The following is a 16,945-nucleotide window of genomic DNA, read 5'->3' on the forward strand; positions in this document are numbered from 1 at the left end:
TTTTTAACAGTTTTTCAGAGGAATGGAGGTCTGCACGTAAATCTTTGACCACATCTCTGATTAATTCCTTAGGAAAGACTTCTGTAATTGCAAATATCTTATTAATGGGTTTAAACTTTTTTAAGGCTGTGATCTGTACTGCAAAATTGTTTCCAGAAAGGTTTAACCAGCTCGTGAGCAGTAAGGGGAGTGCCTATATTACACTCCTGCTATCCTTAAATACGATCATTGTTTTAAAAAGCCAACTGGTTCAGCAAAAATAATACAATTTAATATTTATTTGATTATTATTGAACTTAGATTTTTGAAAGTATGTTCACTGACCATTATTTTCTCTTTGAAAAATTCATTCAGGTTCTTTGTCAGTTTTTCTGTTGTGGGTTAACTTTATTGATTTTAAAGATATTTACATGCATATATATAATATGTAAAATGTCATATATTTTAAAGATATATATGTTTGTGTGTATAATATTTTAAGTACACACATACATTCATACAGAGTTGACACTGGTTTTGCTAAGACAGCTTATCACTGGTGCTTTTGGTGCCATACGGTATTTAAAAGGATGAGGCAGAGAAATCTCAAGTTTAAGAAGAGCTTGGCAGGCCTGCACTGCACACCCCCACAACCTGTCCCCCATTTTCTTACCTCTTCATGGTCTATTCAGTGTATGATTTTTAAGTCAGTTTTAAGAAACCTGTACTCATATTTGAATATGGTATTTTATACCTCCCCATACAGCTTTCTTCCCCTTCAAGTACAATTTTTGTGCTTTTATCCCTAAAAATATGATGATTACCATTACTTCGTTTTCATGTTTCATAGACACTCAAATACCAGTTACTTAAAATAAACCTTCCAAGAGATTTGATTTTATGGCTTAATTGGTTTTATTCCATGTTTATGGAACAGCAGGAAATCATTACATAGAGACTGTCTTTGTATTTTATTGATGTCTCATTCTGTAAAGAGAACTTAGATTGACTGCTTTGTGCCCTGTTGATAGTAATTAATCTTATTTCTAATAATTGATTCGTTACAAATTTTATACAATGTTTAAATCTTTTATTTAAAGTTTGAGGAATTTTCCTGATCATATTTTCACTTGGTTTTCCGTATTTGACAATAATCATTTTATCATGTGCATACTTCCATAATTGTAATGTTAGTAATTTACTCAATGTATGTTTTTAGGATGTGTATGTTAATAAAGCTGGAAAGGGTGATTAAAGTCTTACTAAAATGACATCATGAAACTTTTATTCTTAGTCATCGCAGAGATCTTTATGGTTTTTGTTGGAGTACTGTCATACTCTTTAATATTATAAGGTGGGCATTTTGGTAACAAAGTTTTGGGAAAAGTTATCTGGAACTCCAGTGTGACTGTATCTTCTCATTATCATTTCTATTTCTGTTTATATAGTTTGGATTAATGTAGTTTCTATCTGAAGTATATTGATCATCATAGAAAAATTTGTTTAAATTCCTAAGATTTTAGAGCAAACTATTATTTTGGCTTAACTGTTAGAAATGTTGGGATATTACTAGTAGTTTCTCCTATGGTATTCCGTTTTAAGACTTAACATTTCTCTACTTATGTTAAATGGTACTCCTTTTGAATATGCTTTTGTTTTTTTCAAAATACAGATTCATACCTTAGTAGAGAGTTTGAAACTTTCTATCACTGATCAACAATTGCCTATGTTTATCCGTATAATGCAACTTGGGATTGCTCTTTACTATGGAGAAATAGGAAATTTTAAAGATGGAGAAACAGAAGAGTCTACCTGTCACAATAAAGATATGTTAGGAAACATTACAGGTAAATGTGACAAAAACTTTTACTTTATAACTATTGTTCTTACAAAGTGTTTTCACTGTTGTGAAACTTTAAAAACTACAACATTAAATTGTATTTTGCAGTGTTCTAATATGATGGGATGATTTTATTTTGCTTGTTTGACACTAATTTTTTTCTTTTCTACATTTTGCATACTATTCTTTTTTCTACATGCTAAGAATAATTTGACTATTTCTAATAGGTGTAAGTGTTTGAAATATACATTACATAAACCTTAAGGTAGTTCAACCTCAAGATTTCCTAGTAAATTATAGTACAGTTAACTCTTGAACAACATGGGTTTTGAACCACACAAGGTCCACTTATACACAAATTTTTTTCAGTAAATACGTGCTACAGTACTACATGATCCATGGTTGGTTGAATCCTCAGATGCAGAACTGTGAATATGATGGAGGATTGACTGTAAAGTTATACCTGGATTTTCAGCTTGCACCCCTAAGCCGCCTTGTTGTTCAAGGAACAGCTATATTGATACTTTTCCTACAAAGTCTCAGCACGAGTTACTAATTAAGTTATTTATACTTAATTATTATGTGTAATTATAATTGACTATAATTATACCTAATTAACTAGGTATGTTTCATTGAAGCATACCTAGTTAATTAATTGAAGCATTACTTAGTGAAGTATATACTTCACTGAGGGATACTTTGTGGGTAAATTTCAATTATTCAATTAATTATACTTTTACTAAAGCCTACTGTGTGTAAGACATTATTGCTGGGAGTGTGGGAGAATGTAGAGATACAGAAATGTGGGAAAATATACATACAAATTCTCTTCCCTTAAAATCTTAATATATAGTGGAGTGGACAGACATGTGTACTGTTAGTTAAGTACAATGTATGGTAGAATGATAGGATGTTTGATGTAATAAAGGTATGAATGATCTGAAGTAAAAAATGGTGTGAAAGGAATGATTGGCTTTGACTTGTGTTGGGTCTGAGACTCAGGAAAAATTTGGAGATGATGATTAACTTCCCTAGTTAGAGCCTTTAGAAAAGGGCATTTAAAACTTAGGAACAAATAACCCTATTAAAAAATGGGCAAAAGACCTGAATAGACATGTATCCAGAAAAAATATACAGGTGGCCAACAAGCACTTGAAAATATGCTCAATATCATTAGTCATGAGGGGTAATGCAAATCAAAACCACAATAAGTTACTGCTTTATAGCCACTAACTGGTGTAGTTATTATAAAAAGATACATAATAAGTGTTGGCAAAGATGTGGGAAAATTGGAACCCTTATGTATAGCTGGTAGGAATGGGAAACAATCTGGTTTGTCAAAGAGTTGAACATAGTGTTACCATCTGATCCTAGGTAGGGTTCTATTCCTAGGATTATATGACAGAGAGTTGATAACATATGTCTACATAAAAACTTGTATGTGAATGTTCATGGCAGCATTATTTTTAATAACCAAAAAGTTTAATAACTTAAATGTCCATCAGCTGATGAGTAAACAGTTGTGATGTATCTGTACATTGGAATATTATTCAGCAATACGAAGCTATGAAATACTGATAATGCTACAACATGATGAACTTTGAAAATGTTAAGTGAAAGCAGCCAGTTAAAAAGGAACATGTTGTATGATTTCACTGATAAGATGTGTCCATAATAGGCAATTCTGTAAAAGCAGAAAGTAGATTAGTAACCTGGGCTTGGGAGTGGGGAGGAGGCAATGGAGAGTGACAGCTAACGGATAGAGGTTTTCTTTTTGGAGTTTCATGTTTCTTAGAACATGAAAATATTTTGAAATTAGATAGTGATGATGTTGCACAATTTTGTGACTTTACTAAAAACGACTGAATTGTATACTTTTAAAGGCCACATTTTATAGGCTTTAAATTATAGCTTAATAAAAGATCTTATCTTAAAAAAAGTTTAGGGAACAACATTAATAAGTGTATGTAGGTATAAAACATTTTATATCTTTCACATTGGACAGCGAATTCCTGTTAGATATTTTTCCTGTCTTAGCAGTTCATTATCTAACACTTAAAACCTAGCATATAGAAGCTGCTCAATCCATTTTTTCCCCACCATGCTATTATAATAAATTTCAAATATATAGAAAAGTTAAAAGAGCATTCATTATACAGTGGATACCCACATACTCATCATCTAGATTCTACAATTAATATTTTGTCACATTTGCTTTAACATATGTCTGTTTATCTAACACCAATCTCTCCATCAATTCATCCAGTTTTTGATGCCTTTCAAGGTAAGTTATGGACATCAGTATACTTCACCCCTAGACTTCAGCAGCGTGTCATTAACTAGAGTTTGTATTTATTGATGGTTCTTCTTTTTTTGAAGATTAAATTCACAAGTTGAAGTGCATAAATCTTAAGTGTACTATTTAAGAAGTTTTGAGAAATGAGTATGCCTATGTGATATGAAACACCCATCAAAATATGGGTCATTAACATCTCAGCAAGTTATCTCATGCCTCTTTCCAGTCATTCCCCCACTCCAGCTGCCTGCCCACTCCCACTCTACTCAAGAAAAACATGTTCTGAATCTTTAAAAAAATCATGGATTAGTTTTTGCTGATTCTGAAATTTCATATAAATAGAATCAAATAGTATGAGTTCCCTTGTAAAAGGATTCTTTCAGTAAGCATAATATTGTTTTTTGCTTTTAATTTTTAAAAGCTTTTTACTAAGACAATTTTTACAGCAGTTTTAGATTCACAGCAAAATTGAAGGGTAGGTACAAGAGATTTCCCATATACTCCTGCTCTCATACATGCATAGCCTCCCCCATTATCAGCATCCCCTCCAGAGTGCTATATTTGTCACAGTTGAGGAACCTACATCATTATTGCCCAGCGTTCACAGTTTAAAGTTCACTCTTCCTGTTGTACATTCTGTGGGTATGGACAAATATATCCATCATTATGGTATCATACAGAGTATTTTCACTGCCCTAAAAGCATTGTGTTTTGGGGATTCATCTGTGTTGTTGTATATTAGTATTTCTTTTCCTTTTTATTGCTAGGTACATTGTATGAATATACCATATGAATATAACTTAATGTAGCTATTCCCCTGTTGATGGATGCTTGAAGTATATTCTGGTTTTGGTTATCATAAAGATGACCTGGACATTCTTCTGCAAGTCTCTTGTAGTCATGTGCTATTCTTTCTCTTGGGTAAATACCTGAGTGGAATTGTTAAGTAATATATATATATTTTTTTTAAAAGAAATTACTAGGCTTTTTCCCCCAAAGTGGTTGTGCCATTTTATATTCCTGTCAACAATGTGGGAGAGTTCCAGTTGCTTCCCGTCCTTGCCAACATTTGTTGTTGTCAGTCCTTTTTTACTTTTTGCCATTCTGATGGATATGTTGTGGTAGCTCATTGTGGTTTTAATTTGCACTTCCCTGATCAGTTAATTTTGAACTTCTTTCATGTGATTATTGACAATATATCTACCTTTGTGCAGTTTATGTTAAATATTTGCCTATTTTTAAACTTTTATTGGGTTTCATTACTGATTTGTGGTTCTTTTTTTCTTGTTTTTAATTGGACTATAGTTGATTTACAATGTTGTGTTAGTCTCTGCTGTATAGCAGAGTGAGTCAGTTATACATACAGGTAGTTCTTTATATATTCTGAGTTCAAGTCCTTTGTCACATACATGTCAGATACATCTGGGGAATATTTTTTGCTGGTCTCTGAGTTGGCTGATTCATTTCTTAATAGGTGTCTCTTGAGCAGAGTTTTAAATTTTGATCAAATGTAATTTTCAAAATTTTCCTTTGTAACTATTCCTTTCTGTGATCTAAGAAGGAGTGAGTAGGTTTTTTGGGGTTTTTTTTTTGCGGGGGGGGGGGTAAGTGGAGGGGGATGTTAAAAAAAGGGTTGCTTGCTTCCAGACGAGTCTAAGTTAGTTTTTTCATCTGTCTAAAGCACGTCCTTAACCTTTTATTGTGTGTGCTGTGGATTCCTTTGACACTCTGCTAAAGCCCATGAACCTTTTCTTGGAAAGTTTTAAGCACTGTGATTTTAATATGCCTTGATGTCCTTTCTTCATGTTATTTGTGCTTGGAATACATTAAGGCTTTTAGGTCTGTGAGTTTATAGTTTTCAAATGTATTTAGAAATATTTGGAGCATTATTTCTTCAAATATCTTTTTCAGTTCCCCTTTCTCCTCCTTTGGGGACTCCAGTAACATATATATTAGACTGCTTGAAGTTCCACAGAGCTCTCTGATGTTCTGTTCATAATTTTTTTTTCTTTTTCCTATCATTTTCTGGTTTCATTTTTGATAGTTTCTTTTCAAGATCGCTAGTCTTCTGTAGCTAATCTGCCATTAATCCCATCTACTTTATCTCAGATACTGTATTTTTCATCTCCAGAAATTTGGTTTGGATTATTAAAAATATCTTTTGTCTTTGTACTTTTTCAGATATTTTATTTAGATAGCTGCTTTAATGTCCTTGTTTACTAATGCTATGAAACATGTTATTACTGCTTTTTTCTACGGACTGACTTTTTTTTCTCATTCTTTGTGACATCTTCCTGCTTCTTTGCACATGCAGTAATTTTTAAGTGGATGCTAGATATTGTGAATTTTATTTTGTTGGGTGCTGGATGTTTTTGTATTCTAGCAAACAGTTAAATTACTTGGAAACAATTTAATTCAGTTGTCTTGCTTTAAAGGGTTTTAGATGGGTTCAGAGCAGCTGTTAGCTTAAGCCCAGCTTTATCTCATTGCTGAGATAATTACCCCTTTGAATAATTTGCCAGGTCCTCTGTGAATTAACAGTTTTCTCTTTCTTGCTGGACAGAACACAGACTATTCCCAATTCTGTTTAAGTCTTGGAGATTTTTTTCTTTACCACTTTCTGGTGGTTCTTTTCATGGCCTCAGTAGTTTCCTTACATGAAACTAATTAATACTCAAGTGAGGACTGGAATGGGACCCTCTGCAAGTCTCAGGAGCTCTCTCTCTGAGCAGGTCTTTCTTGTTTGGTACTCTGCCCTGCAAACTCTAGCCACCTCAGTCTACCTCTACTCAATACTCTGTTTTCTCATCTAAGGAGACTGCTGAGCTCTATTTGGTTTCCCTCTTTCTTGGTTGTGACTTAGAAACTCATTCCAGACAGTAAGCTGGGCTGATCAAACTCATTTCTCTTGTTTCTCTTCTCTCAGGACTTATTGGCCTCCATTGCCTGAAATCCAGTGTCTGAAAACCATTATTTCATATATTTTGTCTTTTTTGTTGTTTTTTAGTATGTGCTTCTATGTTAACCCATTAAATAGTGAAATATAGCAGGAAATCTAATACCTATCATAGTTTCAAAGTAGTGATGTGTGTAAATGATATTTTGAGATAGCTTCTGTTGTTTGATACATCTATGATTTGTATAGGTTTTAGAGGTGAAGGTACTACTGATGTAACTGTGATTTGTTATCTACTTTCATAATTAAAAGAATGCTACATTTTAGTTAAATACTTAATATATATTTTTCCATTGAAACTTAAGGAATTCCTGAATTCTACTGAAGGATCTCATGTTAAGATGCACCATTCCAAAGAGTCTGTTAAATTCTGACCAGAGATCAAAGAGATGTTTTTTTCTTTCCCAGGTCCTAATTCATTCTTTTTCTTTTTCTTTTTTTAAGCTGTTATTGGAATATAATTGCTTTACATTGCTGTGCCAATTTTTGAGGTACACCAAAATGAATCAGCTGTATTTATACACATATCCTCACCCTCCTGTAATTCCCTCCCAACCTCCCTATCCTGGAGCTCTAAGTCATCACCCATCATCGAGTTTGTCTCCTTATGTTATGCAGGAACTTCTCATGAGCTATCTCTGTTACATTTGGTGGTGTATATATGCCAAAGCTACTCTCTCACTTCGTTCCAGCTTCCCCATTGCCCCCCTGCCTGCACCCCCCCCCCCCCAGTGTCCTCAAGTCCATTCTCTACATCTGCATCTTTATTCTTACCCTGTCACTGGGTTCATCAGTACCTTTTTTTTTTTTTTAAGATTCCATATATATGAGTTAGCATACGGTATTTGTTTTTCTCTTTCTGACTTACCAACTGTATGACTGACTTTAGGTCTATCCACCTCATTACAAATAACTCAATTTCATTCTTTTTTATGGCTGAGTAATATTCCGTTGTGTATATGTGCCACATCTTCTGTATCCATTCATCTGTTGATGGGCATTTAGGTTGCTTCCATGTCCTGGCTATTGTAAACAGTACTGCAGTGAACATTATGGTACATGTTTCTTTTAGGATTATGGTTTTCTTTGGGTATATGCCCAGTAGTGGGATTGCTGGGTCATATGGTAGTTCCATTTTTAGTTTTTTAAGGAACCTCCAAACTGTTTTCCTAGTGGCTGTACCAGCTTACATTCCCACCAACAGTGCAGGAGAGTTCCCTATTCTCCACACCCTCTCCAGCATTTATTGTTTTTAGTTTTTTTGATGATGGCCATTCTGACTGGTGTGAGGTGATACTTCATGGTGGCTTTGACTTGCATTTCTCTAACGATTAGTGATGTTGAGCATCTTTTCATGTGTTTGTTAGCCATTTGCATGTCTTCTTTGGAGAAATGTCTATTTAGGTCTTCCGCCCATTTGTGGATTGGGTTATTTGCTTTTTTGGTATTAAGCTTCATGAGCTGCTTGTATATTTTGGAGATTAATCCTTTGTCCTTTGCTTCATTGGCAAGTATTTTCTCCCATTCTGAGGGCTGTCTTGTCTTGTGTATGGTTTCTTTCACTGTGCAAAAGCTTTTAAGTTTCATGAGGTCCCATTTATTCTTGATTTTATTTCCATGATTCTAGGAGGTGGGTCCAAAAGGATCTTGCTTTGATATATGTCATAGAGTGTTTTGCCTATGCTTTCCTCTAGGAGTTTTATAGTGTCTGGCCTTACGTGTAGGTCTTGAATCCATTTGGAGTTTATTTTTGTGTATGGTGTTAGGAAGTGTTCTAATTTCATTCTTTTACATGTTGCTGTCCAGTTTTCCCAGCACCACTTATTGAAGAGGCTGTCTTTTTTCCATTGTATATTCTTGCGTCCTTTGTCAAAGATAAGGTACCCATATGTGCATGGATTTATCTCTGGGCTCTCTGTTGTGTTCCATTGATCTATATTTCTGTTTTTGTGCCAGTACCGTATTGTCTTCATCACTGTAGCCTTGTAGTATAGTTTGAAGTCAGGGAGCCTGATTCCTCCAGCCCCATCTTGCCTTCTCAAGATTGCTTTGGCTATTCAGGGTCTTTTGCATTTCCATACAAATCCTAAGATTTCTTGCTCTAGTTCTGTGAAAAATGCCATTGGTAATTTGATAGGGATTGCATTGAATCTGTAAATTGCTTTGAGTAGTACAGTCATTTTCACAATGTTGATTCTTCCAATCCAAGAACATGGTGTGTCCCTCCATCTGTTTGTATCGTCTTTGATTTCTTTCACCAGTGTCTTATAGTTTTCTGCATACAGGTCTTTTGCCTCCTTAGGCAGGTTTATTCCTAGGTATTTTATTCTTTTTGTTGCAGTGGTGAATGGGAGAGTTTCCTTCATTTCTCTTTCTGCTTTTTCATAGTTAATGTATAGGAATGCAAGAGATTTCTGCACATTAATTTTGTATCCTGCTACTTTACTAACTTCATCGCTTAGTGCTAGAAGTTTTCTGGTGGCATCTCTAGGGTTTTCTATATATAATATCATGTCATCTGCAAAGAGTGACAATTTTACTTCCTCTTTTCCAGTTTGGATTCTTTTTATTTCATTTTCTTCTCTGATTGCTGTGGCTAAAACTTCCAAAACTATAGTTGTGACAGTGGGGACCCTTGTCTTGTTCCTGTCTTTAGAGGGAATGCATTCAGTTTTTCACCGTTTAGAGTGCTGTTGGCTGTTGGTTTGTCATATATGGCTTTTATCATGTTGAGGTAACTTCCTTCTATGTCCACTTTCTGGAGAGTTTTTATCATAAATGGATGTTGAACTTTGTCAAAAGCTTTTTCTGCATCTATTGAAATGATCATATGGTTTTTATCCTCAATTTGTTAATATGATGTGTCACATTGATTTGCATATATTGAAGAATCCTTGCATTCCAGGGATAAACCCGACTTGATCATGGTGTATGATCTTTTTAATGTGCTGTTGGATTCTGTTGGCTAGTATTTTGTTGAGGATTTTTGCATCTGTATTCATCAGTGATATTGGCCTGTAATTTTCTTTTTTTGTGACATCTTTTTCTGGCTTTGGTATCAGGGTGATGGTGGCCTTGTAGAATGAGTTTGGCAGTGTTCCTGGTTCTGCTATATTTTGGAAGAGTTTGAGAAGAATAGGTGTTAGCTCTTCTCTAAATGTTTGATAGAATTCTCCTGTGAATCCATCTGGCCCTGGGCTTTTGTTTGTTGGGAGATTTTTAATGATAGTCTCAATTTCCGTACTTGTGATTGGTCTGTTCATATTTTCTATTTCTTCCTGGTTCAGTCTTGGAAGATTGTACTTTTCTAAGAATGTATCCATTTCTTCCAGGTTATCCAATTTATTGGCATAGAGTTGCTTGTAGTAGTCTCTCATGATCTTTTGTGTTACTGCAGTGTTGGTTGTGACTTCTCCTTTTTCACTTCTAATTCTGTTGATTTGCATCTTCTCTCTTTTTTTCCTGATGAATCTAGCTAATGGTTTATCAATTTGATTTTATATTCTCAAAGAACCAGCTTTTAGTTCTATTGATCTTTGCTATTGTTTCCTTCATTTCTTTTTCATTTATTTGTGATCTGATCTTTATGATGTCTTTCCTTCTGCTCACTTTGGGGTTTTTTGTTCTTCTTTCTCTAGTTGTTTTAGGTGTAAGGTTAGGTTATTTATTCAAGATTTTTCTCGTTTCTTGAGGTAGGATTGTATTGCTATAAACTTCCCTCTTAGAACTGCTTTTGCTGTGTCCCATAGGTTTTGGGTCGTCGTGTTTTCACTGTCATTTGTTTCCAGGTATTTTTTCATTTCCTCTTTGATTTCTTTAGTGATTTCTTGGTTGTTTAAGAGTGAATTGTTTAGCCTCCATGTGTTTGTATTTTTTACAGTTTTTTTCAGGTATTTGATATCTAGTCTCATGGCATTGTGGTCAGAGAAGATGTTTGATACGATTTCAGTTTTCTTGAATTTACTGAGGCTTGATTTATGCCCCAGGATGTGATCTAATCTGGAGAATGTTCCATATGCACTTGAGAAGAAGGTGTATTCTGTAGTTTTTGGATGGAATGTCCTGTAAATACCAATTAAGTCAAGATGGTCTGATGTCTCATTTAGAACTTGTGTTTCTTTATTTTCTGTTTGGATGATCTGTCCATTGATGAAAGTGCTAAAGTCTCATACTATTATTGTGTTACTGTTGATTCCCCTTTCATGGCTGTTAGCATTTGTCTTATGTATTGAGGTGCTCCTATGTTGGGTGCATAGATATTTACAATTGTTATATATTCTTCTTGAATTGATCCCTTGATCATCATGTAGTGTCCTTCCTTGTCTCTTGTAATAGTTTTTACTTTAAAGTCAAATTTGTCTGATATGAGTATTGCTACTGCAGCTTTCTTTTGACTTCCATTTGTGGGATATCTTTTCCATCCCCTTACTTTCAGTCTGTTTGTGTCCCTAGGTCTGAAGTGGGTTTCTTGTAGACAGCATATATAAAGGTCTTGTTTTTGTATCCATTCTGCCAGTCTGTTTCTTTTGGTTGGAGCATTTAATCCGTTATTTAATGTAATTATTGACATGTATGTTCCTATTACCATTTTCTTAATTATTTTGGATGTGTTTTGTATATCTTTTTCTTGTGTTACTGTGTAGAGGAGTTCTTTTAGCAGTTGTTGTAAGGCTGTTTTAGTGGTGCTGAATTCTGTTAACTTGTGCTTGTCTGTAAAGTTTTTGATTTCTCCATCAATTCTGAATGAGATTCTTGCTGGGTAGAGTATTCTTGGCTGTAGGTTTTTCTCTTTCAAAACTTTAATTATCCCCTGCCACTCTGTTCTGGCCTGTAGAATTTCTGCAGAGAGATCAGCTGTTATCCTTTTGGGTTTTCCCTTATATGTTATTTGTTGCTTTTCTCTTGCTGCTTTTAATATATTTTGTGTTTAAGTTTCATTAGTTTGATTAATATGTGCCTCGGTGTGTTTCTCCTTGGGTTTATTCTGTATGGTACCCTCCGTGCTTCTTGGACTTGGTTAACTGTTTCCTTTCCCACGTGGGGGAAGTTTTCCACCATAATCTCCTCAAATATTTTCTCATACCATTTCTTTTCTTCTTCTTCTTCTTTGACGTCTGTGATTCAAATATTGGTGCACTTAATATTATCCCCGAGGTCTCTGAGACTGTCTTCCGTTCTTTTTATTCTTTTTTATTTTTCCTGCTCTTTGGCAGTTATTTCCCCCATTCTATCTTCTAGCTCACTTACTTGTTCTTCTGCCTCAAGTTAATCTGCTGTTTATACCATCTAGAGTATTTTTAATTTCACTTATTGTGTTGTACATTACTGTTTGTTTGATCTGTAGTTATTCTAGGTCCTCATTAACTGTTTCTTGCATTTTCTCTATTTTGTTTTCCAGATTTTGGATCATCTTTGCTATCATTACTCTGAATTCTTTTTCAGGCAGTTTTTCGATTTCTTCTTCATTTATTTGGTCTTGTGGGTTTTTATCTTGCTCCTTTGCCTGCAAGGTGTTTCTTTGTTTTCTCATTTTGTCTAATTTATCGTGTTTGCTGTCTCCTTTCCCTATTCTGCTTAGTAGAATTTCCTCTAATTTCTGTTCTGTTTGGCTTGAGTTGTCAAGCACTGGAGCTTGCTGGCTTTTGATTGGATTTGAAACTTGTTGTTGAGAATGAGAACTCTGGGGGAGCACTTGCTGATTAATATTCCATGGGGCCGGAGTTCTCTGGTGGTCGAACGTCCTAGACTCTGCTCTGCTTTCTCAGAGGTCCAGGTTTAGCTCTGGCAGGGGCACCAAGACGCTGGAAGCTGCCCGCCATGGAGAAAAAGGAGGTAGAAGGAGAGAAAGAAAAAAAGGAAGAAAAAAGGGAAGAAAGGGAAAGGGCAGTCAGATCTCCAAGACTGGTGGTGAAAGCAGCTCTAATCAGTCAAAATCACACAAGGAGATGTGCACACTTGCACTTGCAGAAAGAAAAGAGGAATAGAAGCCAATGAGAAGAGAAAATGAGACAGCAAAGACAAGAAAGAAGAAAGTACTCATACCAATTAGAAGCAAATTTACACACATATCTGTACAATCAAAGTTTAACTGACACATACCTAAGACCAGAAACAAGATAAACATACCAAAAAGTCCTCCTGTATTTCTAGGTATGGCTCTGCCCCTGCTGTGGAGAGGACTGTGGAGAGCTCAGACTGTGATCTGGTATTAGTCTTGTGTCTGTTTGTCCCCACAGTCCCCAGTTGTCCCCTATGTCTGCAGTGTCTGTTGTAGAAACACTCGTCTAATCAGGTGATCCATGGGTACAGGTTCTTTCAAGCCTATTGTGGGCACAATCTCCAGGATTGCTTGCAGCAGCAGAGTTCAGTGAGCCTGAGATGTTGGTAGGCTTCCTGTGCTGCCAGCAGTGTGTGGCTGATAACTTGCCTTACACACAGGACCATTGGCGGCTGTGGGTGGATGGGCCATGGGCCGGTGGCATGGTGGCCCAGGGGCAGGGGAGTGGGGTGGAAGGCAGGTAAGCAGGCATTCGGTGGGACCCAGCTGCGTGCGAAGTGGGCGGGGTACGGGATGGGCTAGTGTTTCAATCCAGCATTCCTCGGGCTGGCAGTGCTGTGGCAGGGGCGGGGGAACGGGCCCGCGGGCAGGTGGGCGGGAATTTGGTGGGACCCAGCAGCACGTGGCATTGGTTCAGAGCTGCAGACTTTTGGATCCAGCAGCCACGAGTCATGCCGTTTCACCACCACCTGTGAGTTCACGGAGAGGGAGTTTCATCCCAAGCACTCTGAGACAAAGGCCCCCTGCCTCTCTGTCTGTCCCAGGTGTTTCCCCAAACTCCCTATCTTGCTGGCGCACCAGCCTGCCAGGCTTTTCTCATGCAGCCAGCCTGCGCTCTCTCCCTGGGGACTGTTCTCAGAAGCCCTAGCCCCCACCTCCTCTGCGGGTGAGCAGCTTAGCTTCTCTGGCGGGGGAGTGCTGCCTGACTCCTCTGTGCAGGGATTTCTCCACTATGCCCTTGGCTGACTTGCCGTTGCTCTCTCTTCTGGTTTCTCCACGGCTCCCCCTGTCCTTCCCTGCCAGCAAGGGGGCTCCCCTGTGTGTGGGAGCCTTCCTCCCTTGCAGCTCCCTCCCAGAGGAGCCATCTCCTCAGAATTCTTTGTCTCCTTTCCCCTTCATTCCTTTGCGCTACCTGATTATGTGGAATTTCTCTTGCCTTTTTGGCGGTCTGAGGTCTCCTGCTGGCATTTGGGAGGTGTTCTTCAGGAGCCACTCCCCAAGTGGCTGTGTTTTCCAAGTATTTGTGTGGAGGAGGGTGAACGTCATGTCCTACTCCTCCGCCATCTTTCTCCTGTCTCCTAATTCATTGTTTTTACAAGGTGGTAAGCAGAGATTTGGAACTTCAAAATCATCTTTCATCAAAAATCCCTCTTAATTTTTAACTAATATTAAGTGTAACTTATAGTAACTGATTTCTTGGACTTCTCTTAGTGATGTTTCTTTCTTTTGTTTCAAAAGATTAAGCAGTGGGATACTCTTCCTGTTTAATGGTTTCGACAGGAGAGATCCAGAGCCCAGCTCTATGGACCCAAGCTAGTCCTTGGTTGAGCTGACCTGACTTTTGTTTTATAACCAAGATGGTATTTAGTGATGATGTCCAATTTGAGATCTTACTACGGACAGTTAATAACAAACTTTATTTATTTATTCCCCTATAGAAACTTATATTTATGGTTAAACAGCAGGATATGAAGATGATAGAAAACATTTTCTGGATTTGTAAGTTTTATAATTTATTTTGAAGTAAAATGGCTAAGGTCTCCTGGTACTCTATTTTAGGTATTCTAGTTACAATTTATCAAGTCTGTTTCATCTCAAATGAGAGAGGTCAGTAGTCATGTGTCATGACCTAAAAGTGTTTGATGGTCCAAGAGTCTCCTGTCATGAGGATTAAAAAAGATACAAAGTTTTTCTCTCCAGAAAACCTAGAAGTGAATCTGAATGAGGATGATATTTAATGGAGTGTGTGTATTTATTGATTTATCAGTGAAGAGTAGATATGTTTAAATCTACTAGGAGCTGCTTATACCATGAATTTTTTAAAAAGTAATTTTTTCTCTAAATTTCATAATGATCTGCCTCTTTTATTTGTATTGTTAGAATAATGTTAAGGGACTTTGATGGATTTTTGTCTTATAAAGGTGGAATAAGTTACAGTCGTTGAAATTTACATCCTTTGTCTGCCAGTTTGTAACCAAATGAAAGTTCTTTGCTGTGATTTTTTCATCTATAGAATAGGAAAGATGTTATCCACTAATAAAGTCACTATTATTTTTCTTAACTACGTATAAGAATAGTTTCATTATAACATTTGTTTTCATACTTTGGGATAATTCTTTTTTTTTTGGTGGGGGGGACATTTTGCCAAGGAATACTTGCAATGCTCTTTCTCTGTTGAGTGCATCAGGAAATAAAGAATTTTTCTTGGATTTTTCTGATATTATGTTTCTGAGAAAAGTCAGTTTTTCAGCACCTTAGCCTTATTTTTATTTTTATTTATTTATTTATTGGCTGCATTGGGTCTTTGTTGCTGCACATGGGCTTTATCTAGCTGCGGAGAGTGGCGCTACTCTTCATTGCTGTGCGTGGGCTACTCATTGTGGTGGATTCTCTTGTTGTGAAGCACAGGCTCTAGGCATGCCGGCTTTAGTAGTTGTGGCACGTGGGTTCAATAGTTGTGGCTTGCAGGCTCTAGAGCTCAGGCTCAGTAGTTGTGGCGCATGGGCTTAGTTGCTCCGTGGCATGTGGGATCTTCCTGGACCAGGGATGGAACCCGTGTCCCCTGCATTGGCAGGCGGATTGTTAACCACTGTGCCACGAGGGAAGTCCCTAGCCTTATTTTTAGAAGGTAAGTTTTATGTTGTTGTTGTTTAAATTAATGAGTGAAATCCTAAAAAATGAATTTATTCTTTGTATTTATCAAGTACATTTAACAGTATGTAATAAACTACTCCCCATATACCATTGTGGACTATGAAAGGAGATTTTTATAGTACAATATATAGAAATTTGAAAGTGGTAGTGCTAAACTATTGGTTTCAAATAATAATAACCAGTGTATGATTTGTTCATACTTTATATGTAGAAAGAATCATGTGGGAGAAACATGTTTATATGCTTTAAATTCCTAATTATCTTCTTGCTTTAATTCTCTTGACTTATTTAAAGCGACTTTATTTTGATTGCTAGGTGCTGAAGATGAAACACGAGTAGATATGCAGTATCCTGCTCAGTACAAAGGCCAAGAGCTGTATTCACAGCAAGAGGATGAGCAGCCGCAGGGATGGGTATCATGGGCCTGGTCATTTGTTCCTGCAATTGTGAGTTATGATGATGGCGAGGAAAACTACCTTGGGAGTGATCCTACATCAACCACGCATCAACAAAAAACACAGACTTTGAAGGATCCTGTTGTTTCTATAGGATTTTATTGTACAAAGGCAACTGTGACTTTCAAAGTAGGTTTCCTTTGTTCTTTTGCTGTTTATCTGTCAACTTTAGCTTAAAGTTTGACTTCTAGTAAGAATCTAGCTTAGTTTATTTTACACTTAGTAGATGTGAGACAGAGTCTAACAATCTTTACTTTATAAAATTATATGTCCCTTCATCTGAAATCTCTGAATTTTGGTCTCCTTTTGTCTTCTAAGGTCTTCTCCACTTTCCTTTTTTAATAGCTTCATGGAAACGTTTTCTCTCCCTCCTGAATCTTTCAATTGGTATACAGAGATGCTTTAGTATTTCCATTAAAAAAGAAATGCACATAAAAAAATCTCCCATGACTTCATGTACTCCTCTATCTACTGTTTTACTGTTGTC

At 36.5% G+C, this 16,945-nt stretch overlaps 1 protein-coding gene across 11 annotated transcripts in view; it reads left to right on the forward strand.

Annotated features, from left to right (window-relative positions):
- VPS13B (vacuolar protein sorting 13 homolog B) overlaps positions 1–16,945 on the forward strand; it is a 773,631-nt gene that overhangs the window by 49,031 nt on the left and 707,655 nt on the right. For all 11 annotated transcript variants that reach the window (XM_057735654.1, XM_057735658.1, XM_057735653.1 and 8 more), the window contains 2 exons: positions 1,652–1,826; positions 16,319–16,587. In XM_057735654.1, coding sequence (XP_057591637.1) covers positions 1,652–1,826; positions 16,319–16,587 — 444 coding nt within the window. The remainder of the gene's footprint in view (positions 1–1,651; positions 1,827–16,318; positions 16,588–16,945) is intronic.

The sequence above is a fragment of the Hippopotamus amphibius genome, chromosome 5 (assembly GCF_030028045.1).
Source record: "Hippopotamus amphibius kiboko isolate mHipAmp2 chromosome 5, mHipAmp2.hap2, whole genome shotgun sequence".
NCBI lineage: Eukaryota > Metazoa > Chordata > Mammalia > Artiodactyla > Hippopotamidae > Hippopotamus > Hippopotamus amphibius.